Here is a 27847-nt window from a genome sequence, read left to right as displayed (position 1 = left end):
ACGCTGTCCATTTCTTCTTATAAGCAAGCTCTAGAGGTGGTGAAGAACAAAGAGGCCCGAGGTTGGGGAAGGATCATTGACATAGTGGTGAAGGCAGACATGTTTGGGATCGGTTATCCAGATCAAGAGTCGTCTAGACCAAATAGAGGACGTCGTCCACCGTACATCTTCGTCAGTGCAGGAATGCTGAATTCTGATCAGGCTTGTTCAGTGAGTGAAGAGATCGACCGCGACCGCGAGCTAGAGCTGTGGATAAAGTCGTGCGTACCAGGCAATTGGAAAGCCTCCAAAAGCGTCACTGTCACTCATCCGAAAGTGTAGTATTTCTGGGTTTTATTTTGTTTGCATGAAAGCCATACGTTTTGCCCGAAACGTACTGGTCCATTGTAAGGGCCACCTCATGTGTCTCATTTTACAACATTTTTGCATCAGTAATAAATGGATGTTTTTGTGATCAAAAGCGGTGTTCCCTGTTTTTCATTTTTGCAGTTTTAAAAAAAATATATATAAAAATGGCAATGTTTTTCGTTTTTCTTTTGAACTTGTCTCGTTCCAACCACAAAAGTGACCACCATCCTGATCTCATCGATAACAATTTGGTTACACCTCTGCATGACTTCGACAATCCGATCTATCATGCCGAAGAAAAAGGCGAACAAGATTGTGATCTGCTGGAATTAGCTAGGTTGTTGAAACAAGAGGAGAAGGTGATTCAACCACACGAGGAGCGAGTCAAGATGGTAATCCCAAGTACCGCCGAGGTCAGAAGGGAAATGAAAGTTGAGGCCGCTTCAGAGGCAAGTCAAGAACAGAATGGTAGCCCTGTTAAAAGAGCAGGTTGATATCTTCACCTGGTTGCATCCAGATACACCAGGGTGGAATACCCATGTTGTGGGGCACGAGCTACCATCGAGAGAAGACTACCCTCTAGTGAAGAAGAAGGCCGGTGCCACGGATCAAAGGGCTACGGTGACTTTGTTTCATGATATGACTCATCGTGAAAGCAAATGCCATGTTGATGACATGATGGCAAAGTCCCAAGTAGAAGAGGGGCATCCGGTGGACTTGATCCAGTGGTTTGACAGGTAGAGATAACTCATACCATTGAGTTCGAATCAGTGCACTTATGGAGTGTTGTCCGGTAAGCTGCCGAGGCTTATTATGAGCGGATAAGAGGAATCGAGGTCGATCCTGCAAAAAAAAAAAAAAAGGAACAGTGCAAGAAACGCCTGAACCAAAAACAAACAAAAAAAAAGAGAGAAAAGAAATCAAATGGTCAGGTGGAATGATGACTGCCAAGGGGCATGGAAAGAAAAATGAGTAGCAGGAATCTCTGATTCTGACACCTTCCTTGGAAGAAACAACTGTTAATCTGGTACTTGACAGCCCTTAAGGGGTCTATGAGGCGTATTGGGTCAGCATGATCAGTCTTGTCGAAAAGAGCATGCAATTTACCTAAGCAAAAAGTTTACCGACTGTGAAACAATACACTCATCGTTCGAGAAAACTTGATGTACTTTGGCATAGGCTGCTCGCCGACTGAGACAGTATGCTGGTTCATACCACCTTGTGGATGTCCAAAATGGATCTGATCAAGTATGTGCTTGAGGAGATAGCGTTGAACGGACGGGTTGCGAGAGGGCAAATGATGTCGACTGAATACGATATTCGGTATACCTCCCAGAAAGCAATCAAGAAGAGGGTATTGTATGGTTATCTCGCCCAACAACCCATCGATGATTCTCAACCAAGGAAGTTTGAAGTCCCTGATGAGGACATCTCGAGGTACTCAAATCAAAAGATTGAGAGTGACCGATCCCGGAGGAGGGGCCTGACCCTGAATCCGAACGGATTCTGATGTCTGATGGGGAGAGTTTAAAGTGAATGAGCTAGTGCTTCCCCGATAACAGTTGAAAGCACCAACGATGGTGGCTGAGTACGAAGTTGGTATCCTGAGTGTCGTACTTCGATACGTACATCTACTGGGGCAACACCTTCCTCATTCAGTATGGGATGGAAGTGATATTGCCTGCAGGAGGCTAGATCTCATTGTGGAGAGTCCAGATGGATGAGAAGTTAGAAAAGGGCGAGTGGATGAGGACTCGGTATGACGCGTTGAGCCTGATTGAGAAAAGAGTTTGACAGTTACGTGTCATGAGGCAGTTGTACCCAATAAATGAAGCGTGTCGTTAACCGAGAAGTGGGACCTCGTGGGTAGCATGGAAGAGATGTGGTGTTGAAAAGGATCCTTCCTCCTCAAGACGATCGTGGGGAAAGTGGATAAACAGTTATGAATGTCCATTCGGGGTCGAAAAGGCCTCCTCTGACAGAGCCTTGTGATCGATGACCACGAATGATGAAGATTTTCCATTCCCTGTGAATGCGGACGCAGTTAGAAGATACTTCGTGAAAAAAAGAGAGACCCGCTGGACAAAAAGAATAAAAGAGTCCAGGCAAAAAAGGGGCATCCCGGCAAACCAAGAAAAAAAGAGAAAAGGTTCGGGCAAAAGTTAGGGATAATGAAAAAACTGTACACCCGGCAAGTCGAAAACCCCACAAGGGCGACTTGGGCAAAAAAGGGTATCCCGGTGGACTGAAACCCGAAAGGGCGGTCCAGGAAAAAGAGGGATTGAAACGAACAACTGCGTCTAGCATGATCGTTTGTGCTTTGGTTAAGACATCACAGCTAGTCTCCGACAGAGGTCGATTGGAAGCGTCTTGTTCAGAAGGCCGAAAGTGCGGAAAGTCTTGAGGACATGTGAGGTGTAACCGAGTTGGAACCCGATGAGATCACGGTTTCACATTGCCATTAGGATAGATTTTTCCTTTTGTGCGCAATCACCTCTTTCCTGGGTATTGCTCAGTTCTGAGCCATCCTTTTTGTTTCAGTCAATAAATGCGTGTTCAGTCAAATAGTTTTGTTTTTTGTTTTCATTACCGCTTTGATTACGAAAACATCCGTTTGTTTTGATAAGAATATTTGCATTTTGAAACATGGAGGTCCCTTCCGATGCATGCTTATAAGATTGAAATCTGGAAATCTTATTCGGAAGTTTGAGTGACCTAGATGTTGAAGTGTTGGCACACCTGGGGCACGATTTTATCTAACAATCTCTTGTGCAGGTGCTGTTAGATATCTTCATTCGCTGGCAAGTAGTGATATGAAATCTTTTGACAAAAGATCCCCACAGAGTCCAACCAGGGGCAAGGGATAGACGAACAGTGAAAGGACGGTGAAGGATTACGACGACGATCCTGGAAAGTTAACCAAGAAGACTCTTCAAAGTCTAAGGACTGGAAAGTTTGTATGAATCCCAGGAATTTGATCTTCGTGGGATGGATCAGAAAGTCCAGGTGGGTCTGGGAGTTCTCAAAAGTGGAAAGCTGACATTGTGGGCGGACGATGGATGCCGCTGTTCGACAACTCGACAGGTGTTCCGTGCCCGATAGGATGTGTCTCCCCAATGGGTGTGAGAGGGTTATCTCCCTAACAGATTTGAGATCAGTCGCTCCTCAGCAAGTCTGAAGGTTACTGCCTTCCCAGCAGAGTTTGTGATGATGGTCTTCCCTTAGAGAGGTCCCCAAGCGGGCCGGGTTCGGAGGATCATCACCAGTAGAGACAAGCATGGGTTGCCTCCCCTAACAGGGTAATCGCCAAGCAGTTCGGGTTCGATGGAGTTCATCCCCAGCAAAGATTGTCTTTCCCCAGCAGGGTGGAAATTGACGTGGCAAGGAGATCCTCAGCACAGTTCCTGGAGTTCCCCGGTGTTGTCTCTGGAGGGGACGTATTTTTATGCATCCATCATTTAGACAAGCATAGCATATTGCATCATTAGTGCATAGCATTTCCATGATCATGGGGCATTGTGTAAAACGAAAAAAAAACTCATGCATCAGCATTTCAAACATATCCATTAGCCCGAGGCCGTGGTGAATTGACCAAGATTGGGTTGTTGGAAAGAGTTTAGCATCGCGCCATTGGATCGGCTTCAGAGTTGGGTTCCCCAGCATGGTGGAGAGGAGGGTGTTTCCCCAACAAGAGACTCCTTAGTTGGGTGGGTACCCCCAGCAGTGTTACTCCCCATAATTGGTAGCATCTTGCCAGCTTGGATCTTTTTCCCTAGCAGGTGTGGGCGTGTCTGATCTCTCCATGTAGAGTCTACCCCTTAAGCAGAAAGTGTCTACCATTTCCTTCTGCGCTCCCCACTGAGTTATACCCTCGTGGATGACGGTTGTTTCCGTTCCTCCCCTCACGGGACGGGTTTCCCTATTGAGTTCTTACCTCATTAGGATGAGTCTTGTTTCAGTCTGCCTTTTGGGATTGATCCTAAATTGGCTCCCTGTCGGCTGTCTCTTGTACTTCCCTGGGGCATAAATGAATAGTTGCTCACTAACCGGCACTCATTCATCCTATCCTCAGCGGGATTGTGGGCCTCTACCTACAAACCGGTAGTTGTAAGTCCTATCGTCGTGGTTTTCTACCTACAAGCCGGTAGTTGTAAAATCCCACTTTCATCCCCTAGCGGAGGTAACCTTTGTGGTTCATTCTGTTTGTTGGCCTCTACCTGCAAACCGGTAGTTGTAAGTCCTATCTTTGTGGTTTTCTACTTACTAGCTGGTAGTTGTAAAATCCCACGTTCTCCCCTTGGTGGAGTTAACCCTTTGTGCTTATCCTAGTGGATGACGGTTACTGTTTTCCATGGTGTTCTGCCTATTAACCGGTAGATGTAATCCCCTCTTTGTGGTTATCGTTATCCAGTTTTCGATATTGATATTCCTTTCCTTCCGGATATTTGCGTTGATTAAGCAACTTTATCCCCAGCGGGTACTCCCTGTCCTTTTGATTGGTCATATTTGCATACCTAGTCCTGGTACCCCGATGCCTTTCTTTGCGGTCGATTTATCCATTTTACAACCAACCCGGTTATGGATGATCTTCCATGCGAGTATGTTATCTACGTTTTGGCGGCTATAGATAATATATCTCATGCGCTCTTGGGTCGAAGTCGTCCTCCCCAGTTGAGTAAGATTCGTATTCCTTTGTTCGGAATCGAATGTCCATCCTTTAACAAGTTTGCCTTTGCTCTCTTCAGGATGATGTCGGTCGATCTATCCATCTAACAACCTCCAATCCGGTTATGGATAATCTTCCATGCGAGTATGTTATCTACGTTTCGACGGCTATAGATAATATATCTCAGGCACTCTCTGGTCAGTCTTTTGATTGCTTTCTCCAGCAGAGTAAGATTCGTATTCCCTGTGGAATCGAATGTCCATCCTTTAACAAGATCGCTCTTCTAGCCCTCTTCAGGATGTTGAGTGTTTTGGAACACAAACCAATTCACGTTTGGTCGGTCACCCGTTTCATACCTACAACCCGGTATCCGTGGTGTTCCTTCCTGTTTGCTCACTGCTAGTGACCTTGTTCCCCAGTGAGATCCCCTGCGAGTGTGTGGCCTTGCCCAGACATGTAGATGTCAGTATCCTGTCAGCACCCGCGTGTGTTGTTTCTTTGATGTCGGTAAACACCATCTTTTGGTGATTTCCAGTCATGCGTAGTGTCTGGTCGTCTTTGGTGTCGGTAAACACCATCTTTCGGTGATTTCCAGTCATGCGTAGTGTCTGGTCTTCTTTGGTGTCGGTAAACACCATCTTTTGGTGATTTCCAGTCATGCGTAGTGTCTGGTCTTCTTTGGTGTCGGTAAACATCATCTTTCGATGTGCGTAACGTCGTCCCTTCCCTAGTGAAGATTCCTCCTCTCCGTTGGTGTCGATAAACGTCGAGTTTTTCCTATGCGTCCGTTGGCGTATAGTTGATATCTTTCCCCACAGGGTCGTCCCCAGAAGATTCCTCCTCTCCGTTGGTGTCGATAAACGTCGAGTTTTTCCTATGCGTCCGATGACGTATAGTTGCTTGTTCCCCGCAGATCATTTGGTAATGCCAGATAGTTCCCCTCAGAGTTTCCTCCTCTCCGTTGGTGTCGATAAACGTCGAGTTTTTCCTATTCGTCCTATGACGTCTAGTTGTACCCTTCCCCATGCGGATTTACCTCTCCGTTGGTTTCGATAAACGTTGAGTTTTTCTCATTCGTCCGATGACGTCTGATTGTATACCCTATTCCCAGTCATTCATTAATGTCTGGTTGATTTCCCAGCCAGAATCCCCAGTAGACGTCCTATTTGGTGTCCGGTTGTGGTCTCCCTTTCGTCCGTTGGCGTCTGGTCGAGTTTTCTCCTTCTCCGTTGGTGTCGATAAACGTTGAGTCTCCCTTTCGTCCAATGACGTCTGGTCGAGTTCTCCCAGTTCATCAGTCGTCCGTCGATGTCTGGTCGAGTAATTCTCCTTCTCCGTTGGTGTCGATAAACGTCGAGCTTCTCCCTTTCGTCCGATGACGTCTGGTCGAGTCTTCCCAGTTCATCCGTCGTCCGTTAATGTCTGGTCTCCTTCTCCATTGGTGTCGATAAACGTCGAGCGTCTCCCTTTCGTCCGATGACGTTTGGTCGAGTCTTCCCATTCATCTGATGATGTCTGGCTACCTCTCCGTTGGTCTTGGTAAACGTCGAGTTTTTCCTGGTCGTCCCAGCTGATTCACCTCTCCGTTGGTCTTGGTAAACGTCGAGTTTTTCCTGGTCGTCCCAGCTGATTCACCTCTCCGTTGGTTTCGGTAAACGTCGAGTTTTTCCCATTACGTCCGTTGACGTATGGTTGTGTCCTTTCCTGGTTATCCCCAGTAGAGTTGATTTACCTCTCCGTTGGTCTTGGTAAACGTTGAGTTTTTCCTAGTTGTCCGCTGGCATCTAGTTGAGATTTCTGTTCCCATTCATCGTGTTGAGATGTCTGGATGTGGTTGTGCTTTTGAAAGAAGAAAAACAGAAAAGAGACAAATCCCAGCAGTGTGCAAATTTCTACGGTTCTTGGTATTCAATCCCTGTTTACCCTGAAAGTCTGAAGCCGTTGCTCTCATCCGTTCGGGTTCCCAGTTGATTGAATAGGGGCAGCTGTAGCACCTCAAATTTGCACCCTACCTTTTGTACATTCATTTCATATTAGGTCATTAACATAACATGGTCCACTGCATAACATTGCATTGTCCATTTGCCCAAGTGCAAGCCCACTGACAAATTAGGTCAAACTGGTCAGGAGAATCAGTCAAACAAGCAAGCATGTGCTATTTTCATTGGAACAAAGCCTTAGGGTTGATTTATCAAGTTCATATGGTCTAAGGATCATTGTGAAGTGGTTTGGCCAAAGGTTGGCTGATCAAAGCTCATCAGTCAAGCTGAATTTCAGCTGGAACCATAGAAGGTCAACTGTGGTCAACTGTGCCTGATTTTATGGATTGGAAGGCGTGAGATGGTTTGAGAGGCCTCATTCATGTCCATATAAGTCTCATTTGATATATCAAAGACCAAGGTTGAAGAATTGGAGGTCAGACAAGAAGTTTCCTAAAATGGCAGGTGACCTGTAATTTCAGCTGCCCAAAATGGAAAGTTTTTCTCCTCAAAATTACTTCATCATACAAGCTTCAAATGGAATTTTGTCCAACATTAAAGTTGAAGATCTTGATCTCACCATTCCAAAAAGTCCAAGAACTTGAAATTCCCATGTGTGGTTGGCAAGATATGGTCCATTCATTTTCCAAAAATGCCCAAAATCAAAGTGGCATAACTTTCACATGGAACGGCCAAATTGGATGGTTTTTCTTTGAGCAAACCACATTTGATGTGTACTTTCATAATCCATCATCACATTTTGCCAAAAGCCTTCACATAAAAAGGTCAATTTTCAAGTGTACCAATTAAAAAGCAAGGGCAAAATGGTCCAAATCTCAAAATACTTGGAATTTTCACATGGGACTTTTTCCAACACTTCCAAAATATCATTTAGAACTTGCTTGAACCAAGTTTGGACAGAAAAATCAGCTGCATCATGAAAGGGCATATTGGACCACACACTTGAAAATGCACTTAACACTAATCATCTCCATTTTGCTAATCATGATTAATTTTGGATTAAGGCATTGGTATATATTGTTAATTGTAACTGTATTTGATGATCATAATCACAATTCTCAGATCCAGTTCCAAAAATTCTCCAAAAACCTCAAATTCTCTCAAAAGTTCATCACACTTTTTTCAACTTTTCTTTGAATTGCTTGATCCTTTGTGTTTTCTATTGTGATAATCATCGTCCAGGAATGCTATTGTGGATCTGTTTTCATCGAACCATGGCCATGGCATCAAGAAACCGCAGCTGTTGAAGCAATAACAAGATCATGGCAGTTTGAAGAATCATCAACTTGGAGCACGATCGAGCTAAGCAAATCATTCCACACACCTTCTGTAGCACCAAGCATCATCTGTTTCATGCTTTTACTCCTGGAAACGTGCAAATTCAGCGGCTGCAATCATCAAAGGCAAGAATTCGATTTTCACTATCATCCAAATCATGATGTGGTTCTTGTAGAGTGTAGATCATAGATCACGTTGCAAGTGATAGAATTGAAAACCATTAGGATTTGAGAGAGAAATCGCGGATTAAAGTTTTGATGTAAAACCTATTTGAGAGAGAAATCGCGGATGATGTGCCAGCAAAGAAAGAACGCAGTAAGGATCGTTATCATCCTTATGTTGCTGCTGTAATCACTCCTGTTGGTAATCCACTTGTACCACCGCAACAACTACCACCTCAACAGAATGCACCGAGAGCTAGGAGCCAGGTGAAGAAGAAAAAGGAGGAGCGTCAGTTCGAGAAACCACCTGTGACCTACACCCTTTTGTTCAGGAGATTGAGGGATTTGGGGTTAGTCCGGCCAAGGATTTTGATTCCCATAGCACAACAGAAGAGGCCTGCACACTATGATGAGAATGCCAGGTGCGAGTTCCATTCTGAGGCACCCGGGTACAGTGTTGAGGGTTGTAGGGCTTTCAAACATGTCGTCCAGGACATGGTGGACTCAAAGATCATCAGCTTGGCACAGATCATGGATGGGGATGTCAACCCTGTACCCAGGAAGGGCCCTGTAAAGATGAAGATGGTGAAAAAGGTCAAGGAAGGAATAGAGATGACTGAGGAAGATCAGTTAAAGGTTCCCATGACTGTGGTCCCAAAACCTCTGATGCAGGATGGAGCTTTCCCTGTTGTTGATAATTGTTGTGCGGCCGTTGCCACAGAGGGGTGTGCATTGATGAGAGATACAACCCAGAAGACGATGGAAGTGGAAATGGATAGTGAAAAAGTTGAAACACCCAGTCAAGCAAGTGAAACCATCAAGGTAGAGAATGCTGTTGTTATTGGGAAAGAGAAGACGTTGTCCATTTCTTCTTATAAGCAAGCTCTAGAGGTGGTGAAGAACAAAGAGGCCCGAGGTTGGGGAAGGATCATTGACATAGTGGTGAAGGCAGACATGTTTGGGATCGGTTATCCAGATCAAGAGTCGTCTAGACCAAATAGAGGACGTCGTCCACCGTACATCTTCGTCAGTGCAGGAATGCTGAATTCTGATCAGGCTTGTTCAGTGAGTGAAGAGATCGACCGCGACCGCGAGCTAGAGCTGTGGATAAAGTCGTGCGTACCAGGCAATTGGAAAGCCTCCAAAAACCTCAAATTCTCTCAAAAGTTCATCACACTTTTTTCAACTTTTCTTTGAATTGCTTGATCCTTTGTGTTTTCTATTGTGATAATCATCGTCCAGGAATGCTATTGTGGATCTGTTTTCATCGAACCATGGCCATGGCATCAAGAAACCGCAGCTGTTGAAGCAATAACAAGATCATGGCAGTTTGAAGAATCATCAACTTGGAGCACGATCAAGCTAAGCAAATCATTCCACACACCTTCTGTAGCACCAAGCATCATCTGTTTCATGCTTTTACTCCTGGAAACGCGCAAATTCAGCGGCTGCAATCATCAAAGGCAAGAATTCGATTTTCACTATCATCCAAATCATGATGTGGTTCTTGTAGAGTGTAGATCATAGATCACGTTGCAAGTGATAGAATTGAAAACCATTAGGATTTGAGAGAGAAATCGCGGATTAAAGTTTTGATGTAAAACCTATTTTGGATCGATCCGGTCTGTACAGTAGGAATTAGGAAATTTCGTTTGCATATTATTGATGTACTAGCTTAGACGAGTCTATCCATATGCCGTTTGTCAAGTTTGGTTGCAATTTGTCCATGGCGAATTCTGGTAGTGATGATGTTCTTGATGTTTCTGGAAAAACGCGTGTGTTTGATCCGCTTTTGTGCCTTGCCATTTTCAAATTGTGTTTACCGCTAGTAAGGACCAATAGAAACGCGCCATGTCAATTAGTTGTGCGCAGCGTTTTGGTCCCTTGGTCCAGTATTTACAAAAATGCCATCCGCCTTAATTAACTCACATAATCCATTTAAATATTTATTTCATTTTCACAATAAACTCCAAAAAATCAAAACAAATCCAATTTTAATCCAAATTGATTGGGAATTTTTTTGTTAGATTCCAAATTTAATCTAGTTTTTATAGGCATAGTAACTCAAGTTGTGCTTGGTGGATTTTTGACTTTGCCTATTGATCTTGTTCATGTGTATATTTTTGTATGTTTTGCCATTTAATTCATAAAATGATCATGCATTATCCAAATTGAATGAAATTTCACATGCTTGTTCTGGACTCATTGCTGGAGATTTTGATGTAGAGTTTGTGAATTTTGGATTTATGGTTTGCAAGATATGATGTGTGCAAGTTGAGTGTGACAATTTGTGTCACACTAGGTTAGGTCAACTTCTTGATTTTATTTGACATGCCTATGCTTTGCCAATTGACCTCAAATTTTGCATGTGATCTCCTCTGTATGTCTAGTTTTGCCATGATTTTTTGTAGGAATTGTTGAGCCATTTCCTATTTGATTGGGATTTTTTCTTGTTGTTTAGACATTTTAGGGTTTTGTTTGAGTGATTGACTTCCATGTCTTGTGAAATGCTCATACCATATCATATGAATGTGAAATTTGATGGAGTGATTCATAACATGTTTGAGTTCACTTTGGCTTTGGTCTCATTCATTTATTAATTGTTTTCACTGTTTTGCATTTGATTGAAGTTGATGCTTATTTTGCTACCATGTGTTGGCTTGTTTGGATTTCTGTTGACTTTATGATTTTTATTTCCCTACTTCCTCTTGTCCAAATGACATGAAAATTGACATGTAGCTCATTGAATGTGTCCTGTTTAGGCTGGAATTTTTGTGGAATTTATTGAGCTGTTTAGGTATTTGTTTGAGTGAGATCATTCTGTTTGCTCATATATGGTTCACATTTGCCTAGCTTGACTTAAATTGTGCATGAAATAAATTTAGTGCATAGTTTAGATGCGAGACCAATTGGATTCTCTTTGTAATTGACTTATCTTGATTTTGGTCATGTTTCACTTGCTGTTTTGACTTTTTCACTTCTTTTTGACCCTAGGCTTGTCCTAGTGGTCTTGTATCTCATGTTTGAATGTGATTTTCAGGTTAAGAAGCAAAATACCTTAAGGAGGTGGATTCACATTTGATTGAGTTGTCTCATTTGATATTGTAAACTAACTTGGTTTATGTTGTAGGATGCTTGGCTCCTTTGATTCGACTTGCACTTTGGTGCATTGGATTGTGTTTGTCTGTGTATAGCTAACTGTGAACCATTTGTTGTTTAATTCTGTGATTGGTATACTGATTGTATTTGATTGATTTCAGGTACATTAGTTGCTAATATTGCTTTGCTTTGCTTGATAAGCAATTTGCACTGAGGTATAACATTCTTGTCTCCATGTAGTCTGGAAGACCTGGCTTGTTACCTAGCCAGGCACCTGTCTGAAGTCCTCCTTAAGAGGCGATGTTTGTGCTTGTTTACTTTTGTCCCCAAGCAGGTAAAGACCTCTATGAGGCAATTGGCGGATATAAGAGATATGCAATCTATCTCCCGCTCTTCTGTTGAGTCGTCCCTCTGCTCACACCACTGTGGTGATGCATTGAGGACACAAGCCCAAGATCTTGTACAGTGTACAGTTGTGTCAGAGTCTTGAGTGTAGAAGGGTTCCTCCTTTCTGAACCCACGCTCCTTTGTCTTAAGCTCTCCCTGATCAGGGATAAGAGCTGTGAAGTCTTATCTTCACTCACCTTTCATCAGCTTCACCTTAGTCCCTCAATGGCAAGGTTAAGAGCTAACACCACCCCTGTACAGATGACTTGCTCTTGCAGTCTTACCCCTTGATTGAGCCCTTTTGTATGCATATAGCGTGTGCTACTTGTGAATGCTTGATTTACTGTTTGCTTGTGTTGAATAGGATAGACTTGCTTCCTGTGCAAGTTAGCTAGAAACCTTGACTTAGGGACAACTTTGCATGATAACATCTAGGCTCGAGTTAGTCTCCCTAGTTGTGTTTCCCTCTGTTATCTGGTTAGGCTAGTCCTGTGTCCCTTCGTAGGGGAACTATATCGCCCTGATCCTCATACCAGATGAGGTACGTAGGCAGGAGATGAGCAGATCTCTCCGGGCGCCTGTGTCTTTGTTTTGTCTTGTTGTGTGCTTGGAAGCTGATGTAAGTCCATCGAGTGGCATTCGGGTTCCAGTATGTGTGTGTTTTTGGTTCGGATGCTGATGTAAGTCCAGTGATTGGCATTCAGGCTCCACGTTTGCCTTTGCCTGTGTTTGTTCGTATGCGTGTTAGCCGAGCTACGGATGCTCTGATTCTCCTTCGTCCAAAGGAGATACGTATGCATAGGATGCGATATCCTAGCGAGCATGTGTCGTTTCCCCGGTCCGAACTACTTTGACTCTGATGTCTATGCCTGATAGACTAAGTAGGCCCAGGATGCGATATCCTGCCGAGTCAGTCTTGTTTGTTTTCTTGTGTCTCTTCCAGCCAGTGTGTGTGTGTTTGAGCAGTGTTTTAGCAACCATTTCCCTTCCTTTTGTGCGTGGATCCCGTCGAGTACGACGGATGCGTAGGGGTGCTAATACCTTCCCTTCGCATAACCGACTCCCGATCCCATTCTCTTTGGTCGCGAGACCATGCTTTTTCCAGGTTTACTTCGAGCGTTTCCTTTCCCTCTTTTGGGATAAATAACGCACGGTGGCGGCTCTGTTGTTCTTCGTTTCCCGCCGGTTTTTCGCGTAATGCGACAATAAGAGGTGAGGAGAGTGAGAAGTAGGATTCATTTGATCATTTGACGGCAACAGAGAAAGAAAAGAGGAAAAGTAAGGAGAAGAGGGGAAGAGCAAGAGAGAAGCTAGGGTTTCCAGAAAATTGAAGAGGTAAGGGGGAGAATCCTTATTATTATGGGTTAGTATGATTGGGTCAATGGGTAGAAGTATGTTTAGGTTAAAATCCCTAATTTTGTATGGTTGTTTAGAATTGTTAGGTTTTGATGAGTATTCTTGATTTGTGGTGATTTAATTATGTTAAAACTGCAAATTAACTTTATATACTTAGAGTATTGTATGAGTTATAATTTTCTGAGCGTTTGGCTTTTTACAGAATCGAAATCGGAGGTCCGAAAGTCCTCCAACGATGAAAAACGCAGAAAATTCTGCATTCTGTTTTGTGTTAACGCAGGAATTGCATTCTGTTTTGCGTTAATCAGTTAACCAAAAGCGTTAACCGGTTAACACTGTTGAAAACCTGTTAGAAATTGTGTTCTGTTTTGCGTTAACCGGTTACCCAAAAGCGTTAACCGGTTAACACTGTTGAAATCTGCCAGAAATTCCATTCTGTTTCGCGTTAACCGATTAACCAAAAGCGTTAACCGGTTAACACTGTTGAAAAATGAAAATTTGAGATTTTAAAGGTTATATTCACTTTGAAATGGAATCTAAGTGTGTGTATTTGATAATTAACCTATATTTGTGAATGATATATATTGTTATGAATGTGTATATGTACCATTGGTGGATAATTCATAGAGTTGAATTATGGTGATATGTGGAATGTTAAGATGGTAAAGATGATCTTAATTGCATATGCATTGGTATTTGTACATTCATTCATGGCATGGTCGGCTTCATGGTGGAAGCGGTGAAACTTGGGTTCACATAGACGTTGATCCTTAATTGGAAATAGGCGTAGCAGGCGTTGATCCTTAATTGGAAATAGACGTAGTGGCTTGGATTCTAAATATTGAATCGGAAAGCGGTGAAATTATGGGTTCACATAGACGCTGATCCTTAATTGGAAATAGGCGTAGCAGACGTTGATCCTTAATTGGAAATAGACGTAGTGGCTTGGATTCTAGATATTGAATTGGAAAGCGGTGAAACTGTGGGTTCACATAGACGTTGATCCTTGAATGGAAATAGGCGTAGCAGACGTTGATCCTTAATTGGAAATAGACGTAGTGGCTTGGATTCTAGATATTGAATCGGAAAGCGGTGAAACTGTGGGTTCACATAGACGTTGATCCTTAATTGGAAATAGGCGTAGCAGACGTTGATCCTTAATTGGAAATAGACGTAGTGGCTTTGATCTTGTCCGGATCGGAAGCGTGGCTTGGATTCTAGATATTGAATCGGAAAGCGGTGAAACGTTGGGTTCACATTGCGGTACCACATGCATAGAGTCACATGTCTTGCATTGAGTCACAATAGAGTTATGTGATAATTGAATGTATGCATTGATGTGATTGTGATGTGTGTATGAGATATGGTAATTGAATTTGGTGATGTTTGGATACATAACTCGGCAAAATATGAGATTATGTGATAATTGTAGTTATGTGTATATTTGGGAATATAGTATTGGATTTTAATATTGTACTCCTTGAGTTTAGATGGATGTTTGAAACATGTGAAATAGATGTTGGTTAATATTATTGACATGGTTATACAAGGTGTGATGAATTCCGTTAATTGTTGATTTAATCATTGTGCCTTATTATACTTCTTCATAATGATTGGAATTCTCACCCTTCTGTTTGAATGTTGCTTTACATGGCATCGTGCAGATACTCCAGAATAGTATTGCTGAAGTAAGTGGAAGGTAACTTACCCGAGATTTAGCCAGAGAGTTTCCGTGTTTTAGCTTAGAGACTAGGTAATGAGTCAATGTTCTGGTCATGTAACACGGGGTAGATTAGTAGTCGTATTGAACTCATATCTGATTTGGATACGTATCACGTTATTACTTGTGAACATGTTTATTTGAAATTGTTGTCTGAGAGGCCGTAGTGCCAAATATTCTGAATATGGTTTTATTTTATCTTGAGGAGATTATCGAGGGATGATCATGGTATCAGACATGGATCATTTTATGAAATGCATGAGTATTCATTATTTTCCGCTGCGAACGCATATACTTGATGACTCATGATATTTGAAGTGTGTTATTTTAAATGACCAGGTGTATTGTATATTGATGATGAAAGGTGTTGGTTTTTGAAAGCTTTTAGTTTTTGAAAACGTCGATGTGACGCCCTTTTGCTTATATACGTGCTTATTTACTCTGATTATACGTTAAGTATTTTGGGGTAGAAAAATGGGTATTACACTATACACAATTTAAATTATATTAGTTATATCTCAACATGTACATAGTCATGTACATAGTGATAGTATAAACATTATTCGAATTCTTTTTGAAATTTTTTATTGATTTTGATTTTGATTAGGTTGGAATTTTTCTTGTGAAAGCACTCTTAAACATTGAGTTTCAGGCCTTAATAGAGGTAAAATATATTGAAAAACCATACACATATACTTCTTTGTTTTGTTGAATTTGATTTTGATTAGGTTGGATTCAGTACTAGAAAATTCGCTCTTAGTGACCGATTTAGTGACTAAAAAATTTCGATCATTATAGTCACCGAATTAGCCACCAAACTTTGACATCATATTAATAAAAAAAATTTAAGTCACTAAATCGATCACCAAATAAAATTAGTCACCAAATTAATGACTAAAATTTTGTGACCATAATATTGAATCACAAAATATTATTTTATACAAAATTAATTTATTAAAAAAATTTAGTGACTTAATTTTGGTGGTTTTCTTTTTAAAAATTACTATTTTCCTCCTAATTTTCTTTATTTTTAAATATTTTATGTTGATTCTAAATTTAAGATTATAGTCAAAGTTTCACATTTTTGTTTTTATAACATATATTTATATAAAAAAATTGATAATAATTTAATAAAAAATGTAATTTAAATGACATCATAATAATTTAAATACATTCTAATAATATATATATATATATATATATATATATATATATATATATATATATATATATATATATATATATATATATATATATATATATATATATATATATATATATATATATATATATCAGTTTAAATATGGAGTTGACAATTGTTATGATGCGTCTGCGTGGTTAAGCGGATACTTTACAACCCAAGTGTGAGTTTCGATACTTATATGAGGTTATTATTTTCATTTAATTTTAATTTCTTTAACACATTAAATACTTTGCTAAAGGTTATCGACTAGCACTTTTTTCATTGAAAAATTGTAGTCGCTTTATTGATCGTTAAAAATTATAGTGACCGATTGTTAAGTATTTTCGATCTCTAATTCAGTCATTAAACGCGAAGTTTTTAGTAATGGTTTTTTTAGTGACATCATTAAACGTTATAGTGATTGATTATTTACCTTTTTCGATCTCTAATTCAGTCATTAAACGCGAAATTTTTAATAGTGATTTTTTTCAGTGACACGCTCTTATTATATATAGACTTTGAATTTCAAGCCTTAATAGAGGAAATATATATATATATATATATATATATATATATATATATATATATATATATATATATATATATATATATATATATATATATATATATATATATTCGATCGTATAAAAAATTCGAAACTTTCAAAAAAAAAATCTTCAAAAATTCTGATATATTTTCGAACATTCTAATAAACACAATAAAAAGTTTAAAAACTATATAATGAAAATATAAAGATAATAACAATGGCTAATAGGGTGTCAGATTTAATTGAATATGTGATAGGTAATATCTTCATTAGTTTGGTAATTTTTCAATTTTCGACAAAAACCTAAAGAAAACTTAAATACAATTCTTTAAGTATATTTGTTACTATTTATCAATAAAAATATAAAATATATAATTTCCTCTTACATATCTAATTTTCTTCTATTTTTATTCTCTAAATGATATTTAAATATATTTATAATATTTTTATTAAAAAATAGTAAAAATTATATCTAAATTTTTTCCATTAGGAGTATTAATCTAGCGTAAACTCTCAAATCAGCGTGAATTCTTCAATCCCATTAAAGTTTCAAACTTTGCGGTGTTTTTTATTTTAAAACAAAAAAAAAACATTTAATATAAATACAAATGTTAGTTTAATAAATGATGTGATTGATAATTATGGAGAAATCTTTTGTTGGATAATCAAAATGAAAATTCTTCCAAAAAAAATCCAGTCAAAATCTCCCAAGTTAAAAGTTGTACTGTACAATTTAGTGTTTCTTTTTGGGTAATAGTTGAAGGAGAAAATGTCAAATCATATTAAAGCGATAAGGCACAGCTCCAAACCCAAAGCCTGCGGGATCAATAAGGATGGGACGCAACTTGGCACGACAAACCCCCGCCACTCAGGTAGACAACGACAACTATAATTTGTGCAAAATCAACTCCCGTCTTCTACTATGTACCAAATCAAAATCAGAAATTATACTTAATGATAATTACCTCAAATTAAGATTAGATGGCCTTTTGAAAAGACCGATTAACTTTAGTACTACTATAAAGTTTTAACACATCAACACTGATTTTTATATGATTATTATTAGTAATTAAGAAAGAACTTGTCTCTCTCTCTCTCTCTCTCGTCCTATCTATCTCCATCCACGAGACTTATCATTTGTTTAATCAAACAAAGCATTTAAAAAACCACGCTCTCACATGCCATTTGGATTTTATGCTTGCCAACCTCAAAAAACTATGTCAACTTGTTGTTCATCACGTGCTTTAAGCATATTCCTAGCTTTATACTAATAGTGCTTAGATGAGATAACGTTTTCATCAAGTTCCGGCTACTGTCTATATATGGAACCAAAGGCAAAGAACTTTTGAGCAAAATCATTCCTTCAATTATGCACTTTGGCTTAGCACATCAAATTACTTGCAACAAACAGGAAAAGACCCTACCATATATCTAATTAAAGACGGACCCATTATAATCATGTCTGCAAGGGAAAAATCACTTGAATGAGATGGAAAGAAGATGAACCGATGAAAAATATTTCATACCAATAGAAAAGATAAGGACAAAGATGACCATATATATGTGGATGTTCTTTCCCAACCACACACAAAAATTAAAGTTAAATTATTCATAATCCCTTCTGGGAACTCATACCATGTCCCCAATCAAAGTACACATTTTGATTAAAAGAAGAGAAACTTGTCCCACTCAATTCAATCTTTCATTAACGTCTCAGGTGTGGACCACCGACCATTAAGCCAGACTCTCATTTCCTCTCTTCCATCTCCCATTAACGTCTCCAAAATTTAAAAAATAAACAATGAAACAGTAATTTGTCACTTAGCTAAAAGAAATAGTGTACAGTGTGTTTTCAATGCAACCAGAGAGTAAAAAATTATAATACTAGTAGACATAAAGTTTTGCCATCAGAAATAATTCACGCCTCTGTTTCAATCTTTGGCATCATTTCCCAGTCAAAATTAAATAAACATTAGTATAATTAAATTCAGAATTAAGAAAACCAGAGTAATTAATCATCCCCTAAAAAATTAACAGTGTCATTACTTCTACAATGTTTTCATTCCGAAATAGACAAGAACATAGATTAACCTTCAGAAAAAAAGGAAGGAAAAAAAGAAACAAGAACAAAACATCCTAGTTAAAATTAACGGTTACCAACTGTGTCTAAGGGTGTTTGTGTTGTTGATGCCTAACACTGTGTTGGTGTTGATGTTGATGTGGATGACTCTTGCTATTACCACCAGATGTAGATTCTCTTTTCTGCGGGGAAGAAAAAAGCTGCCCAAACCCGAAAACCGAACCGGATTTTGAACCGCCTCTTAATGAACAAACCGGAACATTGAGAACCGGAGTGACCCGGACATTAGCTGAATAAGACCGTTCCATTCCACGATGCTTAAAGCGGGGCCCGCCGGTGAAACTCCCGGGACTACTCGAGCTACGTTCTAAGCTCTGGAAAACGATTTTCCCTGATGAGTTTAATCTAGGGCTATCCACGGAAGCTCCCCTGCACCCTTGCGTACTAGATGATTCCATTCGGATCGGACTTCTCCCGGAGCGGTTATTGTTGTTGTGCTGATCCGGTTTGTTTCCATCGAAGGAGCCTGCTCGGGGTTTGACTAACCGGATCCTTGGATTCGAGTTCGGGTTTGGGTTACGGTGGATGGAAATCGGGTTAGGTTTTTCTGAATCGAGAGAGAGTCGTGGGAGATCGTCGTGGTCGTGGCTTGAAGATGAGGAGGAAAGCGAGAGACGAGAAGAGATCGAGAGTGATTCGTTGTCGGAGTCTCTCAATAGAGGAAGACTGAGAGAACTGTTGTCTGATGACGACGTCGTTTTGGAGTTACGGTTGAGGAGGTGTTTGAACGATTTGTTGGAAGGAGAAGAGGATGAAGTTGCCGGCGATGTTTTGGTGGTTGTTGTTGTTGTGTTGGTGGAGCTGTAGAGTTTTTTGAGGCCGAGAAGGTCTTTCCAGCGGCTAGAGCAGCGTGGTGCTTTAGGAGAGAAGAGAATGGGGTCGGAGGTTGTTATGGAGGCGGTAGTTTTCTTGGGAGAAGTGGTGGCGGAGATGGAGGTGGTTGGTTTGAAGTGAAGAGGGACGAGTTTACCGTCGGAGAAGAGTTGGTCGGCGGGAAGCATGGTAACGGGATCTTGAAGACGGAACTCAAAGTCGGGTTCGGGATCCCATGAGAAGAAGGGTTCCGGTGACATTCCGATGTTGTTGATGCAGGCAGAAGCCATTGGCGGATCATGCACTAGCTAACTAAGTGAATACCTGGAAATGTTGTGTCTGAGTTTATTGAAGCAAAAAATACAGAGAGATAGAGAGAGTAATAGATAGATATATAGATATAATAGTTATATTGAGGTAGTGGTGGATGATGTTATGTTTGATTGATGAGAAGAGAAAAGATGGAAGAGGTGGTTGTTGTTGTTACTTGTAACCGGTACGGTGGGATATATATTATGGAATAGAGTAGAGTAGATTGAGAGTGGGCGAAGGAGGCACATATATAACAGTTTTTGCAGCTACTCGCATCGCTTCACTAGACTCTAGGGCCACCTCGCTCCCTTTTCCCCTCAAGTCTCAACCCTACTCTCTCTCTCTTTTAAAAAGACACAATCTCAATCTCAACCAAATAAAATTAACTAGTGATTCATGAGTTTAATCAAAGTCAAGTTATCTTAATACCTCTTCAATGCTTTTTTTGTTTTGTTTATAGATGAAACTAAAATAATTTTGAAACTAGAACATACTCTATTGTAGGTTTTTAGATTTGAATTCAACATAAAGGGTAGGTTTTGTTTCATTGTTGGATTGGAGTATTTAGAATTGATTTTAGATATGTAGATTTAATTTTGATATGTTTGTTTATTCTCGTGGATAATTGATTTTATTTTTTAAAATTGATTTTATTTAAAAGTATAATTAGTAGTTTTTTAGTCAATACGTGATTTTTACATTAAAATTTACGGTTGAACTCATTTTTGAAAAAAACTGTTCAAATATAAATCATTTTATCTTCAACTCACGCTGAAGCACGAGAGATATGCCACGTTGAAGAGTATTCGGTCAAACAGAGGGTTGCAGAAGCTGCAATTATATAGTAGTTTTAAGAGACATAAAGGGGGGTGATACTTAGACAAGTCGTGGCACTTATCCGAATTGGAAAGTTTATCCCAAAGTGTTAAGAACATTATTGAATTCAAAAAAGGTTGTCACATGGCATAAATAAGTTGGAAGAATTAGATGATAGTTTTATCCATGTGTCATGAAACTCAATGAACTTGAGGCTCTATTATAGTCGATCGTTATCTTATCAAATTATTAAGGCAAGAAAACATACTTCCATAATTTGTATTGTTGACTCAGTATATAATTAAAAGAAGTAGGGTGGCATTGTTTTTCTTTGCAAGGGCATGGTTTTCAAAGAAACATTATATTTTCTAAAATATTATTGTGTGACGATCTCATGGAAGTATGTTGCGCTCTATGGGGGTATCGTTGTATCTTAATGGGTATTGTTGCGCCCTAAGGGGTATCGTGATCCCTTCGGGATATCATTGTGCCCTCTAGAGTATTGTTGCATCCTCTAGGATATCATTGCGTCCTTTGAGGTATCGTTATCACTTTCGAGGATATTGATCCACCCTTTAAAGAATGTATCATAATATACCCTGCAAGGGAAAAGTCAAACCAGTTAAAGCGCAATCAGGCTGCCAAATTCAATAGGGTCGGGTTCGATTGAGAGTTTTTTTCATTGTGGTTGAAGAAGTGGAAAACACGAGAAATAGGGGTTTGAATTGGATTTTACAAATAAAAGATTTTTACCAACTCAAGAACATTACTAACAAGTTAATGAAAAAGAGATAAAAACACAAGTATTTTTATCCTGGTTCACTTGAAACTCAAAGTTACTCCAGTCCCCCGCCAAGGTGATTTTGCCTTATACACAAGGACTTAATCCACTATAATCAACAGATTACAACAATCACAAAGAATATCACTCTTTATCTTCTCAATGATTCAACTATGCCCTAGTTTCCTTAAGGCTCACAAAGAATAATCTTTTTTGTTTTCTCAAGGATAACCTCCTTAAGGAATCAAACAAATAGTTTTGAATAATATTTTGTGTGTTACAAGTTGCTTCTATACAAGCAGATTTTACACAAAAGATACATAATTACTTAAAGAAAAATAGTGTACAAAAGAATGATAGTTTTTCACAAAGAATAAGACTTGTCAAAATATTGTATCACCGACGTCTTCTTCAAGTCTCCAAGGTTCACATATATAGCATAAGAAGAAGACTGTTGCAGGGCAAAATGGGGAAAGCTCATTGAGCGATTGTCCATTGCTGGATGGTGAAAGGAGTGATACTACGTACTATCTTTCGCCCAAAAAATCAGTGACAGGTGTGATGTATAGTATTGTCCTTTACTCACGAAATCAGGTAGTGGAAAGGATATTCGACTTGTACTATGTACTATTTGATCATGTTCCCATTTGATCTTATCTTCAAGTTCATTGGCTTCTAATGAAAGTTGATGAAGGATGAAATAAAAAAACATAAAGTTGGATTCATAATCTTTGGTCAAAACCTTGACAAACGCCAGTAGTCTGGGTTGAGATCTTCAGTATCTTCAGAATCTTCAGAGTCTTCAGAATCTATAGTTAGAACCTTTATAACCTCAATCGTATGGCTTGAGATCTTCAAAATCTTCAGCTACGTAACATAACTTCAGAAGTTTGCCATTTTTCAGAAGCTTGTGTCATACCCTAATTTTTAACCCTATGATCCCACATCTCATTTACATATTTTGCATACAACACAAGGTCACATCTTGGCCCTTCCCATATCCATCTTTGGATTTGCTTCTTGTAGAGATCATTAAACACCTATTTGTTTTACCTTTATGTTTATTTGATTCATTGCTTATCTAACCACTAATCAAAATACCAGAATATGTCTTATTTCTCTTAATTTTATTGTGCAAGGTAGGGCTCCTCAAGTAAAGAGCATCTCAAAGTTTAGTTGCTTACTTATCAAGGAAAGTCAAAGGTTCATGTGTTTATTTCCATGCCTTTTTCAATAAGCAACTTCAAGCTTTGAGATATTTAATCAAGAGGCAATCAAGGACACGTCATCTTAGGTTCATATGATCACCCATGTGCTTTGGAATGCAAGAAAATTCCAAGTGTACAAGCTTGTTCCAAGTGGTTTGACCTAAAAGTCAACATTTTGAAGTCAAAGTTCCAAAGATCACAACTCCTTCAATTCTCAACATTTTTGAATGCCCCTTTTTGCATATGACTCTTATCAACATCCTCTATAACTTCTATTTACATGAAAATATCCAATTATGTTTGTAGGATCATCAAAAGTTAAGATACATTATAGGTCATTTGTGGACTTAGTGAAATTTGACCTATTTTCAAGTGACTTTTTGCCAACTTTCAAAGATCATAACTTCTTTAATTTTCAACATATGAAGCTGATTATTTTTGCACAATGTCATTGGTGATACCCTCTACAAGTTTTATTCAAAAACCAAGGTCAAATTATGCTTGTAAGACCCTGGAATTCATTGGGACATTATAGGTCATTTTCAGCCATGAAGCACTCAAATTTTTCTAAGTTATGGAACCAGTATTTTATGCCAACTTCAAAACACCATAACTTTATACTTAAATATCCAAATTCAACCTTTCTTAGCTCATTGTAATCTTGGCCATGATGTTACCACATTGCAAAAAGAATGGGATCAAAAAGCCTCTTGAGTAAGATGCCTCATTTAGTTGAACATGGTGACTTGAAACTGAAGAAATAACCATTGCCCGAAACTTGATCATAACTAAACTCAACTCCAAGCCAAATTAGCAAGTGTTTTGGTCCTAAACATGTTTAATCAAACCTCTAGAAGTTAATTGACACTTACAACGCATCATTTGGCTGAGTTTTGAGGAGTTTCAAGTCACATTTTTCACACACTTGGATCAAATTCGTTTTGCACGAATTATGCATCATTCCACACATATTTGGATCCAAACACATTGCCTATATGTAGAGGAAGATATTGCCTTCATTTGCAAGTTTTCGAGAGCCAAGAAACCCATGTTGCAACTTGAGATTTTTCTAGAAAATTCAACTTTCGTGTTTGAAGTTTCAACCAGTTTCAATCCATTTTCTTGATTCTATTAGCTCCATCGGCATCCTCTAAAACTTTTGCAACAATTCCCAAGCTTTGAGACCTTCTGAATTGCTCCCACCAGATCGAGCTTCATCGACTTCTGATTACCATCTGGACATGGTAGTTATGAGTATCATTTGAACTCAAACAAGTTACCACAATGTAGCATTTCATTTTCTGATGTTTTCCCCTAACTTATCTGGTGTTGATTGATCGCGTTCATAATTTAATTTTATTTTTTGTGACTTGCTTATTTATGAAACTTCTTTGAAATTCCCTTTGCTCAATTCACATAAATGAATTTAAGGCATAAGGTTGAATTCAGGATAAGAAGAGGATCACAATGGTGGTGGTCATGTGTCATGAAGTTACCAAACATTAAATTATGGTGAGAGCTCACCAGAGAAGACAACAAGAGTATCTCTCAGGTGGTCTGAGTTTAGACCAAACACGTTGGCATTTTGAAATTTTTTTATTGGTTAAATTCAAACTGGACCATGTGTTCTGATTGCAACGCGTTCTATTGTGTTTCTCATCATTTGGAGTGTTGGATCTATCACGTCAATTAATGAGGCGTGATCCAACGCTCCTGGTTTTTTCTGATTTTAATTATTTTTCTTTTATTATTTTAAATTGCTTTTTCTTTAAAAATTCGTAGTAATTTTATTTTTTATCCAAAAAATCCCAAAATAATTTTTAAAATTCTCTTTTATTTTTCTTCATCTGATTTTTATTTTCCATGTTTTATTTCATTAATTTTCTATTTTTCATGAATTTTCTATTTTCTCCTTTATTTTAATTGGTTTAAAAATATTTTTTTGTATTTTTAAATTCTGAAAATTTTATTTTATGTTTCTCATTTTATTTCTAACCTTCCATAATTTTCTTGGTTATTTATTTGGTGTTTTGAAAGACTTTGTGGATTTTTCATTTTATTTCCATTTTAAAAATCATTTAAAAATACCTTGTATGCATTTTTATTTCATTAAATTGCATTTTAAATTTGTATGACCTTGTGGACTTCTGTTGGCCTTGGATCATGATGATTTTAACTTCAAGTCTCATCAAACTCAATGGATTTTGGGTGTTGATGGGGTGAAAACCCTAATCCATCCAAATGGATGATTGATTTTGATGATGACTTGATCAAATTTGTGGTTCAATTTGGGTGTGACTTCTCTTGTCTCCTTATTCTTCATCTCCTTCTTTTCCCTTTGATCAATTGGATGAATTGTGTCCATATTGTTCATGATGTGTGAATTGGTACTTGATGAACTTTCATCATTTCAAATCTACCTTATAAATGATCATGAATCATTTAAGGTACTTTGGATTGATGCATAAGTTTTTCTTAATTGTCATAAACTGTGGATTGAAGTAATGGACCATCCTCATAGCCTTTGTGCTTGATCTTCCCCTTTCTTTTTCTTTTCTTGTGTGGCATAGCTTTAGGAGAAGAATTTACATATCATTTCTCTAGCATGTATTAACACAAACATTATTATTGACCGGCTTCAGATAGTTGTGACTTCTACATAAGTCCAATTACGATTGCTTAACATAATGCTAAATTTGTCCCAAAGGCAAAGGAATTTTTATAAATGAGATTGTAAGTCTCTTATTCCTCATGGTATTGTATGATAATGTTGCTCCTTTTCCATTTGTGAGAGGTAGTGGCATACTTGTAGATTTTATCCAAGTTAGAGCCCTTCTTATAAATGATGTATAAGTTCATATTTTCATGCTTGTGAGTGGATAGTTGAGTGCGCTCCAAAAAATATCCTAAATATCTTTCTATCTTCATTAACATCTTTCACTAACACTTTACTTGTGTTAACTTTTACTTCAAAGTCATTTAAGGTACTTTGGATTGATGCATAAGTTTGTCTTAATTGTTATGAACTGTGGATTGAAGTAATAGACCATCCTTCTAGCCTTTGTGCTTGATCTTCCCCTTTATTTTTCTTTTCTTGTGTGGTATAGCTTTAGGAGAAGGATTTACATATGATTTCTCTAGCATGTATTAACACAAACATTATTATTGACCGGCTTCAAATAGTTGTGACTTCTAAATAAGTCCAATTACGATTGCTTAACATAATGCTAAATTTGTCCCAAAGGCAAATGCATTTTTATAAGTGAGATTGTAAGTCTCTTATTCCTCATGGTATTGTGTGAGAATGTTGCTCCTTTTCCATTTGTGAGAGCTATTGGCATACTTGTTGATTTTATCCAAGTTAAAGCCCTTCTTATAAATGATGTATAAGTTCATATTTTCATGCTTGTGAGTGGATAGTTGAGTGCTCTCCAAAAAATGACCTAAACATATTTCTATCTTCATTAACATCTTTCACTAACACTTTACTTGTGTTAATTTTTACTTCAAAGTCATTTACTTTGTGTCTTTATTTTATGCCATTTACTTTATGCTTTATATTTAGGTTCCGATATCATATTATTTGTGGTTTTATCATTTATTTTTCTTGTCCATTTAGTACTTTATACATATCATTGTAAAGAAGACATTAATAAGGAAAAACCTAAAAAGATATTTGTTTCTCCTAACTCATGGACTTGTGGTTACTATCCTTGGCATCATGGTGGAGTTATGGACTTAGAATAGGATCTTGACCTTTGCTTTGGGATTTGTGGTTTGAGCTTTGGCATCCATCAGATAACTTTGACTTTGGACTTCTCTGTGAAGACTTGGCTTGGTTACTTTGGTTTCATCTAATGCATGGGTTGTTATTTGCTTGCCTAAGGTGAATGCAACCCAGAATGATCTTAAACCAAACTCTTAGGTTGTTTGTTAAATCCTTAGCACATGGTTCTTTATCATCCTCAATATTGGTTCTAGCTTTGAAGATGACAAGAGTGATAATTGCTTCTTTCTTAGCGTTGATCTTGGCACTGTGAATTCTTTTACCTTTTTGAAATTCTGGCGTAGTCAGAATTCAGATGTTCTACTCTAAGTCATGACATCTGATCCAACATTGTAACTATCATAGCAAGACAGTTAACACATTAAACCTTGTACTAAAGCACGCTTTCACAGATGTCACGACATCTCCTTCTATGTCACCCTAGAATGAAGGAACCCCTAGTCCTGTGCATCAGGTATACAACCTCAGCAGAGATCAATCATAGTTATCACTTCTGTTGTTTTCCTACACAATTATCAGCACGATGTCTTAATTGATCATCTGTTACATTATTCCAGTGTGCTTGCCTTTTACTTGTATTTCCTGAAATAAAGGTTGAATACATTAATCTAATTACCACTTATTAGATTGCTAACAAATAGGCTATTTGTTAGGTTCATTAATTGTAGGGTAGTCGTTGGTTTCCTGGATTTTAGCTCAGCTGTTGGATTCCTAAAGAATAGCCTGAGAAAAATACTGAACCAGAAAAACTAATCATCCTACACTTTAGCACATGCTGTCAGGAATGAATGTCACAACATTCAGTTTGACAGTCAGAACATATACATCATGCTGATTCTGTTATGTTCCTGAAAAACAGACTGTGCTAAATTTGTTGTACTGTAAAAGACCAACCAGTCTCTAATTCAGTATCAGCCTACATGAACAACTGTCTAGACATTCAGTTTGACAGTTTCACAATGATCCTTTGGTCAGGTCTGTTTTCCACTTGAAAACCAGACTTAAATATATACTGAACTTAAGCATAAAAACCAACATGCCTATTATTCAGTATATGCTGTCAATGATGAATGTCAAGACATTCTGATTGACATTCAACCAGAAGGCTATGTATCAGGTCTGTTATTATCTTGGTAGGCAGACTGAAATACAAGCTTAGTTATGGCATACAGGATTATAACATGTGCAGAAGGAAAACAAACACAGGAAATTGTTAACCCAGTTCAGTCCAACATGACCTACGTC

At 38.4% G+C, this 27847-nt stretch overlaps 1 protein-coding gene across 1 annotated transcript; it reads right to left on the bottom strand.

Moving 5' to 3' along the window:
- Positions 1–18738: 18738 nt before the first annotated feature.
- LOC127123574 (uncharacterized serine-rich protein C215.13) lies at positions 18739–20393 on the bottom strand. Its single transcript, XM_051053804.1, has one exon. It carries the CDS (start codon positions 19986–19988, stop codon positions 18912–18914), a length of 1077 nt encoding a protein of 358 aa, XP_050909761.1. The 5' UTR covers positions 19989–20393; the 3' UTR covers positions 18739–18911.
- Positions 20394–27847: the final 7454 nt, after the last annotated feature.

Source organism: Lathyrus oleraceus, chromosome 1 (assembly GCF_024323335.1).
Source record: "Lathyrus oleraceus cultivar Zhongwan6 chromosome 1, CAAS_Psat_ZW6_1.0, whole genome shotgun sequence".
Taxonomy (NCBI): Eukaryota; Viridiplantae; Streptophyta; class Magnoliopsida; order Fabales; family Fabaceae; genus Lathyrus; species Lathyrus oleraceus.
Note: the sequence above shows the minus strand (reverse complement) of the source record. Positions and strands in the feature narration are given on the sequence as shown.

Bases quoted from the DNA above. Each gene is read 5' to 3' on its own strand.
- LOC127123574 (XM_051053804.1), bottom strand. From the start codon at position 19,988: ATGGCTTCTGCCTGCATCAACAACATCGGAATGTCACCGGAACCCTTC.